Here is a 22,753-nt window from a genome sequence, read left to right as displayed (position 1 = left end):
TGGGAGAACATCTAGGAATAAAATCTGTAACATGATTAGCTATAAAAGAGAGGCAGAGGTTCTCCAAACTGTAAAAGAGTGCGCAAAAAGACTGTGGAATACCTTAAAAACAACGTTTTTTGTTCCTTGCAAAGGCTTTTCAAATCTCATCTACAGTGCATAACAATCAAAAGATTCAGAGGAACTGGAAAAATCTCTGTGCGTAAGGGACAAGGCCAAAGACCTTTGTTAGACACTGCATCACTTATCGGCATGACTGTGTCATTGACATTAATAAATGGGCCCAGGAATACCTCCAGAAACTGTTGGTAAGCACAATGCGCCGTGCCATCTACAGATGCCAACTAAAGCTCTATCATACAAGAAAAGAAGACATAAGTGAACATGGTCCAGAAGCGCCGTAGGGTCCTGTGGGCCAAGTCTTATTTAAAGTGGACTGTTTCAAAGTGGAAAAGTGTTCTATGGTTAGAGAAGTCCAAACTTGACATTCCTGTTTAAAATCACAGATGTCATGTCATCCAGGCTTAAAAGGAACGACACCTTTAAGCATGTTATCAATGTTCAGTTCAAAAGCCAGCCAGTCCAAGCACTGAAGTATTTCCACAGGACAGTGCAAAAACCACATACTGCAGTTATTACAACAGCATGGCATTGGACTACGGTTTGGAAGATCCCAGGTTCAAACCCCACAACCACCAAGTTGCCACTGTTGAGCCCTTGAGCAAGGCCCTTAACCCTCCACTGCTTAGATGTGTAATGAGATAAAAATGTAAGTCGCTCTGGATAAGAGCGTCTGCCAAATGCGTGAATGTAAATGTTAATGTAGTAGAAGAGTCCGGGTGCTGAATTGGCCTAGCTGCAAGATCTTTCACCTATAGAGAACATTTGCCGCATCATTAAAAGAGAAATACGTCAAAGATGACCACTTACTCTCTAGAATCTGAAAACCTACTGTATATCAGGCAAGAATGACACCAAAACTCTAGAAACCCATGACACACAGTACACCCATAACAAACTGTTCTGAAAAGAAGAGGAGATGCTACAACATGGTAAACATGCCCCTGTCCCAGCGTTTTTGAAACCTGTAGCAGGCATCAAATTTGAAATGAGCTCATTGCTCATTTCAACGTCCCAACTTTTCTGGAATGAGGGTAAAAGATTATAAAGAAACTGAAACCGATAGAATAGTCTATGCTTGACTAAATAGTAAAAATGTTCCAACCCTTATCAAGCATCAATGGCTCTCACACACACCGAAATGTGCTACTACACTCTCTCGTTATAACGTGCAGCACATGGAACAAAGCTGCGTCAATGAAAAACAAATCTAAACATTTTCCAGTAAACATAGACATCAGTCACTTTGTATTTAGTGAGTCAATCATGGACACTTAGAAAGCAGTGAGGGCAGGCATTTCTTTCTAAAAATCTGAAGTTTTGAGTTCTGCTATTTCTCTCATCGCCCACAATATGTACAGCAGCAATAAATAGTCACTAACTGTCTTTCCGCATGCATGGAGCGGTATGGTAAACCTAAGCTGCATCGGCCAGAGCTGGCAATTGAGAGACAACCAATCTTTAATAATTGGCATCATCAGCCCATTTCGATTTGAGCGCCCTTAAAATGTAAAGAGTGACTTCTTGTAAAAACAAACAGAAGCGTAGAGGCAGTCAGATTCAGATTAGATTGATGTATTCACTATTAACGCCTTAACCTAAACCATATGACCTTCGTCTTTACATGAATAACAGAAATCTACACAAAAAATTGTTACGCCATTTTGCACAACGATAACCGTGAAGTTTGCTTCTAAATCAGCAACAACTCTTTGCTGATGATAAGATGTGTGAAATGTTTACAAGAGTTAAAAAATGTTCAATGCTAACCACAAATTATAAATTTCAAAACTCTGCCAGCGCAAAACGAGGTAAAAGGCCATGCATTTTAAAGATTACACAACACGTGGTTTTGGGTGGAAATTTTTACCCAGGTGAAAGTTTAAAGCATTAAATTAGAATGTTTTTTTTAACTTACCAATCCGCTGAGAGCCACAATCCACATGTAAGCGCTAGATGTCAGCAACTGATAGAAGAAAAAGAGCAAGTGAGCAAAAGCTGTATGCAAAAAAACAAAATGCACATCAGACATGCAGTTAAATTTTTCTATTTCTATCGATGTATTTTAATACTAATATTTGTTCAGCAGGTCAAATTGGCTCACCTGGAGACCCACGAGGTATACGAGAGACTTGTTGCTGATGGAGACGTAGCTCAGTAGCTGAGTGACCTGAACTCGAGGGATGGAACAGAAGAAAGGCACAAAGAGAGCGAAGACTGGACCCAGTCTGAGAGAAAGAAAAAGAGAGAGCCCAAAATAAAAATTTAGCTAGCAACAGTATTAGTGCTTTTATTTAACATAACATAATGCTAATGTTAGCTAATGCCACAGGTTATAAACACAGTAGTCCATCCTAATGCTAGCAAGCTTGCTAGTAACCTATGTGAATTTTACAGAATAATAGTTTACTCTGTGTTAGCTAACACACTAGATTACACTTATAGTAATAGTTTGCCTAAAATTGAGTAGCTTCTGTAGTTACTTGTGGACACAGCTTAATGATAAGCTTAGCGTTTTCTCTCACTCTCTAGCAATGTTAGCTATGTGTTCACACAGTACTTCATCTATTCTATAAACACAACATATTAATTAGCCTAATGCTATTTTTTTTAGCCTATGCCATCATTTTTTTTCTCTAAGTTGGACAATGAGGGGGCTTGCTTTTGACATGAGTAACTTGTTTACCATGGTGTAGCAGTTAGCCTAATGATAGCTAGCTTACCTGCCACTTTAGGTCCTGTAGCTAAATTTAGCTAAAGTAGCAACATTAGCTTCTTTATAATTTTACACAGAATAACAGTTACTATTATCTGATTTTGTAGCAACTTGAGCTTTTAGATTTCACACTATTATAGTTTATGGACAACTGGCTTGGTTTTTAATAATATAAAATAATATAAAAGCTTTTTCTGACTAACGGTGCTGGGTTTGGGTAGATAAGCTAATGGTACCAAACAAGGACAGGACAAATCTTTAATTTGTTGTAATTCAGAAACTATTTATTAATGTGAACAATAAATACAAATGCTGATGTGATTTTTGTTAATGTGCCTTCTTTTTATTGCTTGTCATTTGTTGGCAAACCAAAAAATAGTGTCTCACACACATTGGGCTTCATGAAAATGTTTTTTCATTTAAGATTTACACCACCACGCCTTCAGGTGCATGTGACGTTTTAATTTTAGCTTTACTTTATTCAAAATCATCCTCACCGTGAGATGTACAGCCCTGCCTGTGGCGTACGTGTGAATAAACATGGCTTTATCACTCAGTCTCTCGTTTACCTCAGCTTTTCTTATAAATACCCGAATACGCTTATTGTACAAAGTGAGAAAACCACAGGCTTTTTTTTCACCTCTTCAACACCATGCCAACACTATTAGTTGTAAAACTACCATCAGTGGAGGTAAACAGCAAGAGCAAACCACACACATGGGAACATTAGCACTTTCTTTTTTGTAACGGCACTGGATAGGAGATCCTGTGGCTTGGTAACGGGATTGCATGTTTAAGAGCAGCTCACAGTCAACAGCAGCCAAGGAGGAAATACGCTATGAAAGTAGAAGCTTGATAATTTGGTGATGCAAATATGTATTGCAAAATACAAAAAAATGAGGAAGAAAAGAATATTGTAGTCAATGAAAGACCGCTGACAAACAAAGTATGCTTTTGGAACTCGATTAGAGAAATTTGAGACAAATGAACCGTGGCCTAAACTAACCCTTGCTTTATTTCCTGTCAAGTGAACCTAACTCGGGTATAGAATACTAGTGTCAACACATGGTAGGGGAACACCCAGACATGTGAGTTTTAGTTAAAAGAGAAGTCACAAGGAGAGTGCGCGAGAGGGCGAACCACAGGGAGGGACATTTTGTTCCATTAAAGCTGTGTTAAACGCGTCATATGACGTCAAGCAAAACCATTTCATGACTCGTACCATAACAGATAATAGGGCAGCAAATTTTACACATTTTTTATCTGATGAAAAAAATTAATAATTTATCAGAGTTCGATTAATTATTAATAATTAATGATGACCAGGCACATATTTACCCCTCATGGCTGCCCACACTATCAACCTTGACCTCCACATATTAGTTTACTATTTTTTCATTTTTTAAAATGGGGGGGGGAATCAGATTTAATCGCGCCCACAGCATTGATTCATTCATCCCCTCGATTTCTCACACGTGACCACACCAACCTGTCTGTCAACAGCAACGCCCCTCTGCATGCAAACGTCAGCTTTCCAACTACTATTATTGAGCGCTCACTTTACCCGGAAAAAAAGGGGGTATTTAAATGATTTAATCATCAACTAAAATTTGCTGTATACCAATACACCAAGGATATGACCAAAAGTTTGGGGACACCTGATCATCACACCCATATGTGATGTAGTTTTCCCTGAACTGTTGCTACCTTCTGCAACATCAGTACCTGACCTCACTAATGATCTTGTAGGTGCTTTGAAATTGAGTGGGAAAGCATTCCCAGAAGAGTGGGGGTATTACAGCAGTAAAGGGAGTATAAAGTTGGAATAGGAATCTACACATCTGTTACGTAAGGATGATGAGAGTGTATTGTGGTGCTTTTACTGCCCTAACGTTGCCCACTTTCCTACAGAAGCAAGAACTTTTTATTCTTACACCATAGCAATCTGTCTTTTTAAAATAATTTACAAATAATACTTCACAGAATTCAACATTAAACAACCAGTTCTTTTTTCCCACTCTCACTTCTAGTCTAACCAAGTAACCAAAACTTTCCTGTGGTGGAAACTTTTTTAGCTTTGCTTTCGTGGTGCTTTTGCGGTGCTTGTGTGACGGCAATGTAGACTCCTTACATAAATATAGCCTTAACCCATAAAAAGAAAATAAAAAAATGCCTCTGTGATTCATTTCAACATGAATAGGCAAACATATTAAATTAAAAATTTTAAATAAATATGATTTGCCTTGCAACCGTTTACAAATATATTGCAAAACATACATGTCATAACCCAAGGTAATGGTATTATAACACCTTATGCGTACTATGGCTACCTGAAAAAGCAACATTAGATTCTTGCTCCATTTATGATGATATACAAAATACTGTACAAACATCAAACTGTCTGAGAACTGAGTTTCACTTCTCCAAATTTACACCAATGGCCTTCCTCATGACAAAAAGATGGAGGGGCTGCAGAAAAAAGAAAAAAAAACGCAAAAAAAGAAAAGGAAGTGGTGTGGTTTTCTTTAGAGTTTCACTCCACTCTGGGGCTGCGCATTATTAAAAAGCTTTCTTGAGATAGCTGAGGTAGTTGATGCTAGAAAATTGTCATAAAGGAGGGGGGAAAATATACATATACGTACAGAGAGTAGGCAAAGTGTGATGTGTGTCTTGTTTAAAATGCATGAGGAACTCTGTGCTACCCGATCAGAGAAATAAACTGCTGCTCAGTTAAACCGTTTGGTGAGTATGTGATTTTCAGGACTGATTTTTTTTTAAGGCAGCAGTAGCACTGAATACATATCTGTTCATAATGACTATTTCTACTATCTACTGTTACATGTAATCAAAAATTGGCTGAAAAAAAACAAACAAACAAAAAACAAAACAGTAAACCAAAAACCTTTTTTTTAAAGCGAAAATTAGACCAATAGAAATTAAAATAATCAAAAGAAGAGCGTTAAGGAAACTTTTATTTAAAAACTGACCGGTCAATGGCCTTTCAGCTGTTTTGGCACTTTAAATGCCAAAGTGTTTGTGGTCATGCAAATGTGTGAATGACAACGGCGCTGTCTATAAATTATGAGAATCATTTTTGGTTAGTTATTCTTACTAGCAAACATGCATAAATAGCTCGTCACTGTGATTCACAGCGATTTGGGTTCAAGCAATCCATACAGACACATTCAAAGTAACTAAGGTAACCGATTTTTTCCAAATGTTTTGTTAATTTCAGCTTGCTGCTTTTTGTAGGTTTTTTTGTTATTTTTCTTTGCAGACATTTTTTTCAGTATTTGTCAGTAGTTTTGTGCCATTCTTTTTATTAGCTTTTATTTTCACTATTTGTTTGTTTAGTTATTTTTTTTTAGATATTATTTATCTGGTGCTGATAGACTTGTTTGTGCGTGCAGGAAATTGTTGTTGACGTTCAAAAAAAAAAAAGTGTGTTCAAAGTGTAGTATTTTTCCTTGAAGCTCTGACTGTAGTCCTATTTACTGCGATTATTGTTGATGTTTTTCCTAATACAGCCATTTTTAATATTGTTATGCTCAGGTTTTGGATAAATTTTTTTCAGCATCCAATTCCCTTCGACAGCTGTATCTAGAGACAGGAACCAAAAATAAATGCTTGATTACAACTGTAATATTTTTTCTTAAGTTTAAGAAAGCTGAGACTATGATAAAAACAAAAAAGCAAAAAAAAACTTACAGATCTATCTTTCTAAAATAGTGGTCTGGAGTGTACATCAGTAGACGATTTTACAAGCTTTAAATTGAAAGAAGAATTCATCTTAAGAAGTTTCTCCGTCAGGTTCTTCTGTAAGGACACTTAAAGGTTCTATCTAAAAACTCTGTTCAAAGTGTTTCCCCATCACAGTAGGATTGACATAGAATCTCTTAATTATGTTGCAGTGTTAAATTTTTGTGGTTGTCCAGGTGTTAAAAAAAAAAGTTGTTGATTTTATTTTTCAGCTAAAATAGAACTTACAATGCAAATTTCCATTTCTGTTTCAGTCTCTTTATTTACAAGTTTGTGACGATGTCTGCATTAGCGGTTTCCAACTGCACCGACCTGTACTCCCACTATCGAGTGGCACAAGTGCTCATGCCGCTTGCCTATGTAATCATCTGTGTACTGGGGCTAATGGGCAATGCGCTGGCGTTGCACGTCATCTACACCAAGCGGACCAAGCTTAACTCCAGCACAATGTACTCAGCCAACCTGGCGGTGTCGGACTTGCTCTTCTGCCTGGCGCTGCCACTGCGGGCCATGTACTACACCCTGGGCTTCAACTGGCCTCTGGGAGATGGACTATGCAAGGTCACGGCATTGCTCTTCTACGTCAATTGCTACGCAGGTGTTAATTTTATGACCTGCCTTGCTGTGGATCGCTTTGTTGCTGTAGCACGGAAACCAAGGTTTGCGTGGCTTCGGAGAATAAGGAATGTAAAGTTTATTTGTTTGTTGATGTGGGCACTGGTGTTGGCGCAGACGCTGCCATTACTGACCATGCCCATGACTCACAAAGAACAGAATGACATCATTACTTGCATGGAGTACCCTAATTTTGAGCTCACTGTCCAAGGCTTGCCTTATATTCTGATCGGTGCTGTGGTTTTGGGCTACGGGATCCCTTTGGGGACAATCCTCATCTGTTACTCGGCGCTCTCACGCAGACTGCAGTTAGCTGCCAAGTCCAACCATCTGACGGAGCGATCTGGGAGGACGCGCAAGGCACGGTCGGTGATCGCTGGTGTGGTCCTGGTGTTTGTTGTGTGTTTCAGCCCGTACCACATTGACCTACTACAGTACATGATCCGGAAGCTGATGTATGACCCGGACTGCGAAGAGCTGCACTCCTTCCAGATCTCGCTGCACATTACCGTGTGCCTCATGAACTTCAACGCATGCCTCGACCCGTTTGTTTACTTCTTTGCTTGCAATGGCTATAAGAAAAAAGTGCTGAACCTGCTGAAGCGCCAGGTTAGCCTGTCGCTCACCAGTGCAGCACCCAGTTCACCCGACAGCTCGGGAACAAACGAACAACAGACCTATTTATCCCGCAGCAAAAGACAGATGACCATGAAAGGAATTGAGAACGGCTGCTGATCCTCAACACCTCTCAAAACAGCCTTTGGACAGAACATATTTTGGGGACATACGACGGTAATGACCACAACCAGTTTACACAGTATAAGAGACTTTTGATTGGAGAAGTTCCAGAAAATTTTTTAATTTTAGCAAGTTCTCAGGGAAACTTATAACCGAAAGTGTCTTTTTAAGATTTTTTCTAAAAGTTTGTTAAATTCCCAATTTGTGCTCTCTCCTGCTGGGGAGAATTCTCGCCAATGCAAAAGAGACTTTCCTTCGTGAAAAGGGAAGTACAGTAGCAGAACCACTTTAGGGAAAACAAACCCAGAGCCATTCAAAGAACACTTAATGGAAACTATAAATGACGCATTTAAACCTCAGCATCGCATTTGGTTTTAAAGGGCAACTATTAGGCAAAATTTACTTTTTAGTCATGTTCCGAAAGGACCTCAATGTGTGTAATAAAAAGGAGGGGGAAAAAAACAAGGCCAAAAAAAAAAAAATCACCCCACCAAAAAAATGACCTTTTTTCCTTTTTGTTTTAGTCAGGGCTTAAAACATCTAATCATATAATAATAATAATAATAATAATAATAACAATAATAATAATGTGACCTTATATCAGAGACTCCCCCTCTCCTTTGTCTTTGTGTTCATCTTGGTTGCTTGGTAATATGTGGCTTATTTACGTAGACACTGAAACAGGACATTTGGAGGATGAGTCAAATAAAGGGGGTTTGAGGTGTGACAAAAAGCATTATCTGAGAGTTATTTCAGTTGGAGCATTAACACAAACACTTTGCGGGAGCTCTGAGACATGTGTTAAGATGCTAAAGCGATAAATATAACACCTTTAGGGTTATCAGGGATTTGATGCAAGACCACTTCCTGCTGATTTTTCATATTCAGGGGGAGTAAAAAGAAAAAAAAAGAAAAGAAAAAAAAAACATTTCCCCACAAGACATGACATCATATTTACCTACACACTTTACCAGTGGATTTACTGCTCTTTTTATAGAAGGTTCTTTTTTCTCGATTCTAAATGTAAATGTGAATCTTTTTAACATGACTGGCTGGAGTGGGACAAAATTCACACAGATACTATGGTTATGACTTTGTTACCCAACTTCTGAGGAGTGCCTGTCCAAGCAGGACACAAGGGGAGTGAGGAGAACTGCTTGATATGAAATCCTGAAATGGTAGTGCAGATGTGGATAATATGTACATAATATGCATACTTTATTTCTGTGTGTATAAAGTATAAAATCAAAAGTAAAACCCAATGATTAAATTGTAATTTTTAAAAAAACTTTTCTGATGGGAGGTGCATTGTGTTCTGCTTAAACCTAAGTCCAGGTTGTGACCAGAAAGCTTATTATAAGTGATATTACATGAATTGATTTCAATTTCGACTTTTAAAATAGCATTTCTGAGAAAGCACAGTTAAAACAAGTGACCCTCAATATCATATTTGGGAGATACAAATCTAAATTCAAGTGTCTCATGTTTTCAGAGATAAAAGAGTTGAAAGTTTTTCTGTTATGCGTTATGGAGGCCTTGGGTCTTTCCCAGGGGACTTAGGGTGCTGGGCGGGGTACCTCCTGGGGTGCCGATTTTATCAGTGGGCACATTCACGCAGGATCTCACACACACACATACACACACACATACACACACACTATGGGCAATTTGGAAATAACCTTAATCTGATTGTCTTTGGACTGTGAGAGTACTGTGAGAGAGAAAACCAGAGTACTCAGAGGAAACCCACCAACACATGGAGCACATGCAAACTCCACGTACACAGACCCCGAGGTATGAATCATCTTTTAACCCTTGAGATGTGAGGTCACCGCGCTAATCGCTCGACCTACAGATTATCTACTTTGGGGAAATTTCTCAAAATGTCATGTTGACTGAAGATATCCATCATATTACATCCTAATAAACTGTACGGAGTAAGTTTAAAGTATTAGAGATAAACTTACTGTCCCTAAATACTTTTAACGGAATCATCAGACAAATCATGCTTGTTTTATTAGCACTGCACCGGAATTACTGGAAAATAACTAAGATAACAGGTAATCAAGGTTTATAGTGGCCAGTTTCGCATCTCATGCACTGACTAAAAACCTCAACCGAAGGCGTGGGTGGGATGTGTAATTAGCTGTGTGTGACGCAGAAACGGCATCTCAAGATACTTGTGCAAAAATACTGAGAATTGAAACCATTTCACAACCATAACTCAAAAAAATTCAAATGATTAAGTAACTCAACACGATTAAATAATAATAAAAAAAATTATAATCAGTGTGTAAAATTTAGTATAGTATGTATTACTATCGTAAACAAAAACAAACAAACAAAAATTAAATTAATTGTTATTAAGTGATTTGTTTAAACAACTTACTTATTTCACTACTTTGTTTTAAGATTAAGAATGAAAAACATTTATTGTCAAGCAGGATTTAAACTTCTGTCCCCTGAGACTAACACCCTTCACACCTAGTGCACCACGGATAAATAAAGACTAGCGACGGTAAACTTCCGTGCTTCAGATTCAAAGAAATGTTTTACCTTTTTCATCTTTAATAATGATCATGCATTGGGAAATGTGTCAAAACTTGTGAATTTGAAGAACATTTAAAAGGTATTAAAAATGCAAAAGCTTTTATAGAAAACATTTTTTTTATAGAATTTTTTTTTTAAAGTTTTAACACTTCCATTTTGTTTTTAATTACTTCTGACATGGTTTTCAATCCCACCGTGAAATCCTTCTATTATTCCAGTATTGTAATGAAACCTGAACCTTTTGGTGACCCCTCACTCCTAATGTTGCGCATAATTGCTCTTTTAATTGCTTAATGTTGCACTTCTGTAAATGTCACCATATTTCATATGACAATAGCAGATGGTTCAAGCTATAAGACACATGGGAAAAGTTATGTCTGGAGGTGTTGAGGGTAACATTGAGGTAAAATGGTATGCAAAACAAATTTTGATGAAAGAGAAAAATAAGCCACAATTTTATCAAAGGAAACGATCATTTCTAGAAGCAAGGCACCTCTAGGCACTCAGCACCCTGAGAACGACGTAAGAAGAAAGGTACTGCTTTCTCAGGGCACACAGCGCGCTCACATGGTGAAGACACAAAACTGTTTGATGTTTCTGAGTGATAAGGATGTTAAATATTACATAATAAATGCGTATGAAATCCTTCAAAGAAAACGAGAAGAATCGGACAGATTGTTGACTTACAGGCCAGCTGGCAGCAAGTCCAACTGCAGGTCAAACAGGAACTGGACGGCCTCGGCCAATAGGAAGTCCAGAAACCCAGAAAGAACCCAGGTCCCAAACAGGAAGGACTGACATCAACACATAAGAGCACAGGCGTGCATGTTAGAAAACCACAAGAATATCTTGAGATGAAATAAAGATTTTTTTTTTTTAAAACATTTAGGGTGTTCAATTAATACGCCAATGAGGAACACCTGCAGCTCATCAAATTCAAATCAAATAAAAATTTTATTTGTTACATACACAATCATTACACAGTACGATATGCAGTGAAATGCTTATACGACCGCCCGTAACCTTTAAAAATTAAAAAAACAATTAAGAAATACATTTATCATGTCCAGTTTCCCTGGCTCTTACACTGTCATATCTTATGACTATTTAATAACACTTTATAGTTACATAATCAATCGATCTCAAGTTTATCGATAGATCAGCACTACAGTAGTTACACTGTTTAATATTACTGAGTAACAAAAAAAGAAAATGCGTGAAAGCGGAGAAGAAACATTGAGAAGAGGTTTCACAGGAAGAGAGAGGGGGAGACAAACAGACACAGACAGAGAAAGAGACAGTGAGAGATGACATCTTTGCTACAGACAAGATCTCTTACTTGCTTATCTAACTTTCAGTTCTTTAGGGAAAAAAATGTATAGAAATGATAAAGATGTGGGCGAGAAAAAAGACAAACAAGAAAGAAAGAATGAACGAACGAACGAAAGAGATACAGGCAAAACTGGAAAAAAAAGAGAAAGTTTTTTGTGCTTCTACAAAAACTAAATCTAACAAACTGTGTTTTAAAAAAAGCAAAAATAAGAAGATACAAGAAAGAGAAGAAGGAAAAAGAAAAACTTTGTGCTTACAAAGTGCTTACTTTACATTAGCAGATACGTGATGAGATTGTATGCAAGCGTGTGATGCATGTGTGTAAGTGAACGTAAGCGTATAAAAAGTTTGCGTGCGCAAATGTCAGTGTGTGTAGGAGTATGCAAATGTATAATGGTAAATGAGAGCATATGTGAGCGTATATAAGAGATATAATATGCAAATATATGTACATGTATCAATGCATGAGATGTATGTGCGTATAAAAACATAAGAGTAAATATATACATATGTAAGCTTGCATGATTGTATTTGAGCAAATGCGATTGTACGGGAGGTTATGTCATTGTATCTTAGCATATGTAAGTGTTTTGTATAAAAAGTGTATAAGCATATCTAAGTGAATTTAAGTGTTTGTGGAAGTATGTAAGTGTATCTGAGTGACTGCAAATAAATGTAAGTGAGCGAATACAAGCATACTGTACGTGAGCATATGTAAGTACATCTAAGTGTATCTAAGCCGTGGAATTTATTTGAATTAATTTTCAGAAAAAACAAATACGTAATATTTTTTAGATAATTCTAACAAACATATTATGCCACGAATGCACCGCTGTATTTACTTCTTCATCAGGCGTGAATCTTTATCCTCATAGGGCTGCTTTCACAGGAGCAAACAGGAAAGCATGGACAGAAGTGTGTGGACATTGCATCGTCACGCGAGTTCACAACGCACTTGGATAGCGGTCCTCTTCGTTTAATCTGGAGTTTAGGCTTAAGCTCTTTAATAAGAACAAGCACTGTTGATTGTTGAACCTTTTTCCTGATAAAGTTCCAATACTTATGGCCCTTGAGAATCCCAGAAAACTGTAAACGTCACTTTTCTCGGACTTTACTTTTTCTCAGTCTGTGATTGAGGATGTTTCTGTTCCATACTCTGCTGTTTACGCTCAGGCTCATAGTGATGAATCCGTGTCTCGTCACCAGTAATTTTGTTATACCAGTAAAGTTTATTGGGAAACTTTCACCTTCCTAAGAGTAGCGGTCCAAATTTCGTTTACAGATATCCAAATGCTTCTGGTTATGCTACTCCGTGAGCCGTTTCAGACACCAGGTACACCCTCAGACCACAACAAACCAATCACAGCACGCTGCGTTTCTTTCATGCAAATCACAAGTGGGGCGTCCATTTTTGGTCGCACCACAGTTACCAATAACCAACAGAAGTTGTGAGTGTGAGCGTAAGTAAGTGAATGAAGAGCTGCAGTTCCAGTCATATATAAATCACCTGTATCTTACAGTTAATGCAAACTGCACACTTGTCAGCATGTCACATGTGACAAATTTGAGTCTAAATAGCAGAGAAATATAGATTGATGTAACTGCACTATTAAATACTGTATACGTGATCATAAACCAAAGTGGCAGGGTTAAGGAAGTGTTACGGCTACTGATACCCGCTGCAATGCAGAACGACTTACAGCAAATTTGCGACTGCCGAACCGCCTCTCGAATATGCGAAAGTTGTAGATGAGCAGACTGCTGCAGAACATGTCCTTTACATCCAGACAGATCAGTCTCCCACACAGCAGCCTCCACAACTATAGACGATACACAGAGAACACAGATATAGCATTTCAGATAGCGAAAAGTTCTGCAACTTTTATACAACTCAGGAATGTAACCTTGCGCTAACACACACAAATAAATGCACACTGACCTGTCTGTGCTGCGTGATGGCCTGCAAGCTGTAAACGAAGAGCTTCTGGTACTGAGGCAGTGCCACGAGCAGGAGCGCGCTGAAGGCAGTGGGAAGCAGCAGCAGGCTTTTCGACACTGGAGCTTTATCTGTTGGGCAGACGCAGTATACAAGTTCAAAAAGTGCGGTCTAAATACGCAGGAGGCTGTTGTGCTTTCAGTTCTCTTTTACACTTGGGCTTGATGCTGTACATCAAACTGTGCTAAACGTTATACACGTCTGTTTTACATATTCCACGAAGACAAATGTCAAGATTCGTCAGGCTCAAATGACAGATTTTCTAAGTTTGTCCACTTACAAAGAAATGAAGGGTCTATAATTTTTAATCATAGGTTTATGGTAAAGGATTAAGACAGAATATTAACCAAAAATCCAGAAAAAGCACATGATACAAATGTTATGAATTAAGTTGCATTTCAATGAGGGAAATAAGTATTTGATCCCCTACCAACCAACAATAATTCTGCCTCTCACAGACTGGTTATGTGCTCTTGTGGTACACATATTATTTTAAGAAGGTGCTCCGGACAACAATTTGGTATGTGTATAAAAGCCACCTGACCACAGAATCTCTATCTTCCATTCAAACTTCACCACCATTGGCAAGACCAAAGAGCTTTCAAAGCAAGTTAGGAACAAGATTTTAGACCTGCACAAGGCTGGAATGGGCTACAAGACCATCAGCTAGAAGCTTGGTGAGAAGGAGACAACTGCTGGAGCGATTATTTACAAATAGAAGAAATACAAAGTAACCATTGATGGCCCTATATGCAAGATTTCACTTTATGGAGTAAGAATAATCATGAGAAAATTGAGGGACCAGCCCAGGACTACATGGGAGGAGCTTGTGAATGATCTCAAGGCAGTTGGGAGCACAGTCACCAAACAAACCAACACAATACGCCTACATGGATTGAAATCCTTCAGCGCAGCAAGGCTTCCCCTTCCCAAGAAGACACATGTACAGACCCGTCTGAGGTTTGCCAATGAACAGAGAAAGATTGGGATAAACTATTGTGGTTAGATGAGACCAAAATTTTGCTCTTTGTCATCAACTCAACTGTTTTCGGAGGAAGAAAAATGCTGACTATGACACTAAGAACACCACAGTCCCTACAGTCAAGCACGGAGGTGGAAACATTATGCTTGGGGCTGTTTCTCTGCTTAAGGTACAGATTGCTGCACTGAGGAGCCAATGGATGAGGCCATGTGTTGTAAAATTTTGGATGAGAACCTCCTGAAGATGGGTTGTGGATGGGTCTTCCAGCATGAAAATGACCCCAACCATACTGTCGAGGAAACTAAGGAGTGGCTCAAGGATATGCACATTAAGGTCATGGAGTGGTCTAGCCAGTCTTCAGACCTTAATCCAATAGAAAATTCATGGAGAGAGCTGTAACTTTAAGTTGCCAAGCAAGAGGCAAGAAACCTTAAACATCTAGAGAAAATCTGTAAAGAGTAGTGGATCAAAATGCATCCCAAGATGTGTGCAAATCTGGTAAGCAACTAAAAGAAACGTCTTCCCACTGTGCTTTCTGGCAAGGGTTTCTCTACCAAGTACTAAGTCATGTTTTGCTTGGGGATCAAATACTTATTTCCCTCATTGAAATGCAACTTAATTCATAAAATTTGTATCATGTGCTTTTTCTGGATTTTTGGTTGATATTCTGTCTCAATCCTTTACCATAAACCTATGATAAAATTATAGACCCTTAATTTCTTTGTAAGTGGGCAAACTTAGAAAATCTGTTGGGGATCAAATACTTATTTACCCCACTGTATATACAGACAGATATATACAAAAATACTCAGTGAAATGTGGACTGATAACGAAAGGACACTCAGACAGATGGACAGACAGACAGACAGAACATTTGGATCTTTAATTAAAGAGTGTGAACTAAGAAAGAATGACAAAATAAGATGGGAAAAAGGAGGAATGAATGGATAGATGGATGGAGAGAGGGGGGCTGACAGGCAGACAGATAGAGAGACATTTTAATGAAATATGAAATAAGAGAGAATAAGATAGATAGAGGAATGGATGGCAGACACTAATTTCAGTTTGAAGTAAAAGAAAGCTAATGAAAGAACAGACAGAGAGACAGGCACAGAGACAGGCAGAGAGAAAGACCCTGGACATTTCAGTGAAATATGAAATTAGAGAGAACAAGACACTGTAGACAGAAGAAAATATGGATGGATGGGCTGGCAAAAACTAATCTTAGTTTAAAGTGAAAGAAAGCTAATGAAAGAACAGGCAGAGAGACAGACAGACAGACGGGCCGACCGTGGACATTTCAGTGAAGTGTAAATTGAGAAATAATGAGAAAATAAGACCAAGGAAAGGAGGGATGAACGGATGGCGTGAGAGATGGGGGGGCAGAGACATACATACATACAGACAGACAGAAACAATGGCCATGTCAGTGAAGTGTAAACTGAGAAAGAATGTGAGAGTGATGGAGGGAGGGAGAGGGAGAGAGCTAGTGGGACGGACTGACAGGCAGAGACACTGGACATTTCAGTTAATATGTAAACTAAGAAAGAGTGACGGAGGAATAAATTGATGGATGAAGAGATAGGAAGAAAGAATGAGAAAGAAAGTGACACAGAGAGACAGGCAGAGACAGGCAGACCCTGGACATTTCAGTAAAAAGTGAAAGAAAGCTAATGAAAGGACACACAGACAGACAGACAGACGTGAACCTCAAGACATTTCAGAGGGAAAAAAAACATGTCAACTTTATAAATGTGCATAAATCAGAGACCATTTTAACACCTGTTCACTAATGACTTTACACACACACACACACACACACACACTAAACACTGCGCCCTGTGTGTCAGTTGGAGAATGAATGACAGCACACACACACACACACACACACGCAGCGTCCCAAACCGCTCTCTGTCCCACTACCCGTCCCGCTCCAGCTCCCAGCTCCAGTAACCATGGTAACGCAGACTGGCGCACGCGACTAGCCACACTAAACAACCGGTTAGCGTGCGGTTTAGGACGGAGCCTAAACGTGTCTCACCCAGGTCCGTCTGCCGTCACGCTAAAACCGTCCGCGACATGAAGCGGGTTTGAGCTCTACTTACACAGCCCTCTGGACCCGGTAGTGGTGAACATTGTGCCGGTTACATGCGCGGATAAAACCAGAAACTCAAGCGACCAGAGCTACACAAAGGCACTGTGTTTAATTCATATAAACTTGATAAAAGTTAAAGGGAAAACCGAATGTAGGAGGTAGACAGGGAAATGGGATCCAGAATGGTAGCCGGTGAGGGACAAACGTCGTATTTGGACAACGCGTTTGTCGAAGTTTTGAATGGCTGAAAAACCTCGCGCATGCGCAGTTACTGAACTCGGCCATCAGGAGAGGGGTCAGATTTGAGTGATAAAGTAAAATTACCTATATCAATTAGCTATATAAAAATTATTCAACTATATACTTGAGTATTGCATTTTTACATTATATATAAGAAAAAAAACTATGTGAACCTTTTAGAATTTCATGGTTTTCTGCATTCATTGGTAATTAAATGTGATTTGTCCTTTATCTAAGTCAAGGGTATTGACAAATATAATGTGCCTAAAATAATATTTTTATATTAATAATACATTAATAGATTTTTATAATAACCAAAAATTCTGAATTTCATGTTTTATATTACACATAGATTCAACATTTAAATGGTTGTGGAAAAAGTAAGTGAACCCTTAGAATTAACAGCTGGCTGACAGTCAACCAGGTGCCTTCTGTAGCTGTGGATCAGACCTGCACATCGTTGACAGGAGTAATTTTAGCCCATTCTTCCTTGCAGAACTGCTTTAGCTCTGTCATTCTTTGGATCGCTCGTGTGTATGACTCTCTTCAAGTCATTCCACAGTATCACTATTGGCTTGAGGTCTGGGCTCTGATTTGCCAACTTCGAAAAGGCGGATTTTGTTTTTCTAAAGCCATTCTGTTGTGGACTTGCTCTGGTGTTTTTGGGTCATTGTCGTGTTGCATCATCCAACTTCTACAGAGTTTCAGATGACATACAGAGATTCTTATATTATCCCGAAATTTTTTTTTATACACTCGGCAATTCATGTTCCCCTCAGTGACTGCAAGTGGCCAAGGCCCTGATGCAGCAAAGCAGGCCTGAATTATGATGTTTCCTTCACCATACATCATAGTTGGAATGGTTTTCATAATGTTATGCAGTGCCCTGTTTATGTCAGATGTAGTGCTCTTCGCGTGTCCTTTCCAAATAGTTCAATCTTAGTTTCATCAGTGCACACAACATTTTGCCAATACCACCATGGAGTGTCAATAGACTTCAGGCATGCAATGTTCTTTTTAGTAATCAGCGGCTTCCTTTGTGGTGTCTTGCCATGGACACCCTACCTGTTTAATGTTCTTTGTACTGTAGACCCATGAACACAGATTCCAGCCAGTTCCAATGATGCCTTAAAACCCATGGGTCATCTTGGGTCACTGTTGACTAGTGAATTTCTAATGTCTGTAATTACTTTGTAACCCTTTCCAGCTTTATGTAAATCAACAATTCTTGATTGTGGATCCTACGAAAGCTCTTGTTAGCGAGACATGGCTAACGTTAGCGTCTTCTTCTTTTGCAGAACAAACTCAAAAAGTTTAAAGTGCTTTTTATCAGTCAAAGTACAGTAGATCTAGTCCACATCTCCAAACTCATTTTTCTTAACAAGACTCCAGGTATGCTAATACCTGATTCCAGTTAGCTTTTTTGAGGTCATTAGCTCAAAGATTCGCACACTTGCCCAACTAGCACTATGAGGTTTATATGGTTGTTCTCAATAAAAAAACACCAAAGATCAGAATTTTTTGTGTTATTATTTTAGGCACATTATATTTGCCAATACTCTAGACTTAGATGAGGATCAGATCACTTTTTTGTGACAAATTGTATGACAAATGACTGCAGAAAACCATGAAACATACGACATCTTTTTGTATTTAGTCATGTTCAATTATCATAAGCACTAAACTTTTATCACAGCTAATTCTTCATCCTGAAGGCAATTCTATCACTGCAAACGTTGACTAAAGGTTGCATTACATGTATTTGTCCACACGGTGGCAGCAAAAGATTAGCAGTCATACTGGCAATTATGTGCCATACATTTATATATATATATATATATATATATATATATAAATTTGTGCAGTGGAATGTTAAATGGGACATTTAATTCTTACATAAGATATGTAAGTATTAAATGTCCCATTTAACATTCCATTGCACAAATGATCATATTAAGAGGATATTTGTCAATATTTATTTTGCACCTTAAAAGTTATTTGAAAAAAAGCTAATCTTTTAATTATTGACAAACCATACATAAATGACTGAGTAAGTCAATATCTACAGTATTCCTTTTAAAAGTTGCAGCCTTCTGCGGTTAAATAATTGCACCGGTCCATATGCCTTATTTTTATATTTTTTCAATGTTATATAATATCATATGATGCATTATTGCATCTCTGAAGCTCAGTATTTTACAGGAATTTATCTTTTATATGTTTACCACATTTAAATGGTTGTAAAAACGTACGTACAATCAGCAGAGTGTCCTTCAGCATTCTTAGCGGTAGCTAACTATAACATTGTGCCAAAAGTCTACTTTAATATCCTGTCCAAGAGCCATTGTAGTCTTGCAAAATTTATTGAAACCTTCACAGAAACCAGAAAAGGCCTACTTCAGAAATTTTAATCATTGCGTAGATATGTTTAGGGTGGACGTATAGATTGGGTAGATTTTGTTCCCTTTAATGGCTAAACCATACACAGTATTATCATGCTAAAATTGTCTGTCCAGATACTTAGCTATGCTGCTACGAGTTACTACACATTCACACATTGTGTATTACTTTGACATACTATTTAGTGAGGAAATATGCAGTTTGGGCCCAAGCCAATAAAAACAAGATGGCCTCCTTTTGGAGTTGACTTTGAAAGCCACAGCGACCAGCTGCTTCAAAGAAAAGAGAGAGAGAGAGAGAGAGAGAGAGAAGGCAAAGCGCCAAACATCAAGCTGCCTACAGCGAATGAAATAATATAGGTGTTTTGTTTGTTCCCCACCACTGGCTTTGAGATAAATGAGTGTGTTTGTGTAATGGCCATCTGGTGGGGATGTGAGACGTGTTGCGGGTTTGCAGAAGCTAATCGGCTAATTGGACACAATAGTCAGTGACTAATGGAGGCACGTGAAGGCAGCCAGCTGGAAGTGGTGAAGCAGGCTTTACTATAACTGCCGTTAAGCTGTGGTTAACTTATTTAATACTGGATTAGTGTAGTGATGTTCTAAGGTGTGTACGCAAGAAGGGTGTATGTGTGAAAAGTGCTGATGTGGAAATGTGTGTCCAAAGTTTGAAACAGAAAGGGTGGACAGAATATGAACATGTGTGTGAGGGAAAGTTGTGTCAGTGTGTGTTTATGTGTGAGAGCCCAATTAATCACAGATTGTGTGTAGTTCCTCTACGTCCACTGACACACTCGACTGCTATAATTACGAGAATACTCGAGCATTTATCAACTTCATCTCGAATCACCGGTGTGATTATTACAGGCAGGGTCTTTCCACATCTGCCCCTTATTCACTTAGAATATTACTTATAATGAAAGTCTAAGGACAGTTGTTAAAATATTTCTTTAAACGTAAGCACTGATGGGGGGAAACAGAATTGAAGAACTCAGAAGATGTATGGAAGAACACTGTTAGTGGGACTTAATGATCACCCACGTTGCTGTTTATTTTATTTTTATTTTAATCTCTCAATTACACTTCCTTCCTTTCCGTTTCTCAAATCTATCCTTTTTTCCTTTCCAAATTTTTGTCTGTCCCTGTCCATTTTTTATCGGTTTCTCCCATTCGTCTTTTCCATTTTTCTATTGCATTTCTTCATGTCTTTTCATTTCAGCTTTCCATTCAATCTCTCCATCCCTCCTCCATCCCTTATCACACCACTCCATATCAGTCTAGTCCTTTCCTTTCTTCCCATTCCAACTCTTCATCATTCTCAATCCATCTTTTTTCCTTTTCATTTTTCTATTCCATCTAAACACAAGTCCTGTTCTCTCCATCTCTCCATCCCTAATCCTCTCCATTCCATTTTAATCCCAATTCTTTTCTTTACAATCCCTTTTTGTTCCATATCTCTCCATTTAATCTCTTCGTCCCTCATCTGCCTATCACTTCTCCTTCAATTGCATCTCCGCATTCCTTCTTTTAATTTTTTATTTCATCCAAACACTCCATCATTCTACACCTTAGCATCTTTTGTCACATGTTTCTATTTCTCCTCTCTACTCCATCTCGCATCATTTCACTTTACCCTACTCCACCTTGCCTCTCTCTCTCTCTCTCTCTCTCTCTCTCTGTTACTTTTCTTTCCATCCCATCTCCAGATCATAGTTACCTTGTCTTTCTGGTATTCCATCTCTCCATTAATATTCATCTCTTCACCACATCTCATGTCTCTCTCCATTCCAACTCTTTTATTTATTTTCCAGTTCATTCCTGTTGTTTTTCATCTATTCATCTATCTCCACTCCATCTCTTTCTGTCTTTACCTTTTAGTCCTTTTCCCGTCTTCATCCAAGCATTTTGCATCCCATCTCTTTTATCATATTCATCCCGATCCTCCCATTTGCCCATCCCAACTCCCCAACCCTCTACACCTTAACACTTTGTTTCCATTCCCTTTATCCCATCTCTACATTCCACTCTACTCTTTATCTCACCTGGTTATTCCAACTCTACATCTCACCTGTCCATTTCTTCCCACTCCATCTGTCCATCCCAACTATTGGTTTGTCCTACCCTGTACACTTAATGTCTCTCTGTCCCTCTACTCCATTCCACGTCTCTATCCCTTTCCATCCCATTCCATATGCTGCCGCTGTGTAATCATATTCTTAATCATATCATCAGCCCAATAAAAGCGGTTTGCAATGACAGGCCGCTGGGATCAGATTATTTCTGACGGGACGTGACTCACGTCTGCGTAAGTTAATGAGATGATCGGAAACTGAATACAGATGCTCTGATGAAAGCCACAGCGGCACCATTAGTTTTTACGACAAAGCCCTGAAGGAGCAGGAAGGGACCCTATGGAGTGTTTTCACCCAGGTTTAAGACCAGTATTGCTTTTCAGCTATAAGGTTATGATGTATGCAAACTGATCCCAGATCTGTGTAAAATAGTGAAATGTGGGGTTGTTCTCCATATGTTGGTACAGTGGCCCCATTTTTCTCCCCATCCATATTGTTTCTATTAAACACAAAACATATCCAAACATCCGCCTGGCAAGGTAGTAATGAGGAACTGTACCAGACATCCTTCTTCTTTTCCTTCTCCTGCTTCCTGCTTAGTAAATTATTAGTCATATAAATAAGACACATGGCACTCAAATTGTATCCGAAAGCATCGTAGAAAATGAAATGTGCTTTAGGAAAGAGAGCTATAAAAATTACCTTTCCCTCCAGAAAATCATAATGAACGTTAGAATCGAATTTATTGGGGAAGTAAGTCGCGCAGAGTAATGCAAACATTTTAACAATTTGATAATTAAATAAGAGGGAAGCTTACTGTAAATATAAACTGCAAAGTCATGCCTTAGTGTCGCTTGGCACAGATGCTAAGACTTGTAAATAAGACTAGGTAAGGGACTCCTGTACAGAGCCACTGATCTGACATTCTGTCTGGTTTTTTTTTTTTTAAATAAAGTGTCACTACAAATTAATTTATTAAGGACATTTCAAGATCTGTTTCACGGCTGGAAAATACAATGCTTGTGGCAACTTTAGTATTTTAAAATGAATAAGAAAGAAAAATCAATTTAATTAAACCCCTTTTGGCTATGGAGAAAACAACTAAGATAATAGATAATAAAATGATAATATATTACTTC

The 22,753-nt window shown here is 38.4% G+C and overlaps 2 protein-coding genes across 2 annotated transcripts in view; one reads left to right on the top strand and one right to left on the bottom strand.

Annotated features, from left to right (window-relative positions):
• Window positions 1-17,070, bottom strand: part of ubac2 (UBA domain containing 2) — a 35,345-nt gene extending 18,275 nt beyond the window's left edge. The window contains exons 1-6 of the mRNA XM_053477135.1: window positions 16,914-17,070; window positions 13,770-13,897; window positions 13,531-13,650; window positions 11,186-11,292; window positions 2,225-2,348; window positions 2,039-2,086 (exon numbers count right to left, since the gene is read on the bottom strand). Of these exons, the coding sequence (XP_053333110.1) occupies window positions 2,039-2,086; window positions 2,225-2,348; window positions 11,186-11,292; window positions 13,531-13,650; window positions 13,770-13,897; window positions 16,914-16,944 (558 nt within the window). The 5' untranslated portion in view covers window positions 16,945-17,070. The remainder of the gene's footprint in view (window positions 1-2,038; window positions 2,087-2,224; window positions 2,349-11,185; window positions 11,293-13,530; window positions 13,651-13,769; window positions 13,898-16,913) is intronic.
• Window positions 5,382-8,874, top strand: gpr183b (G protein-coupled receptor 183b). Its single transcript, XM_053477134.1, has 2 exons — window positions 5,382-5,578; window positions 6,850-8,874. Exon 2 carries the CDS (start codon window positions 6,875-6,877, stop codon window positions 7,943-7,945), a length of 1,071 nt encoding a protein of 356 aa, XP_053333109.1. The 5' UTR covers window positions 5,382-5,578; window positions 6,850-6,874; the 3' UTR covers window positions 7,946-8,874.
• Window positions 17,071-22,753: the final 5,683 nt, after the last annotated feature.

The sequence above is a fragment of the Clarias gariepinus genome, chromosome 18, assembly GCF_024256425.1.
Source record: "Clarias gariepinus isolate MV-2021 ecotype Netherlands chromosome 18, CGAR_prim_01v2, whole genome shotgun sequence".
NCBI classification, from domain to species: Eukaryota; Metazoa; Chordata; class Actinopteri; order Siluriformes; family Clariidae; genus Clarias; species Clarias gariepinus.
This window is presented reverse-complemented; position numbering and strand designations above follow the sequence as displayed.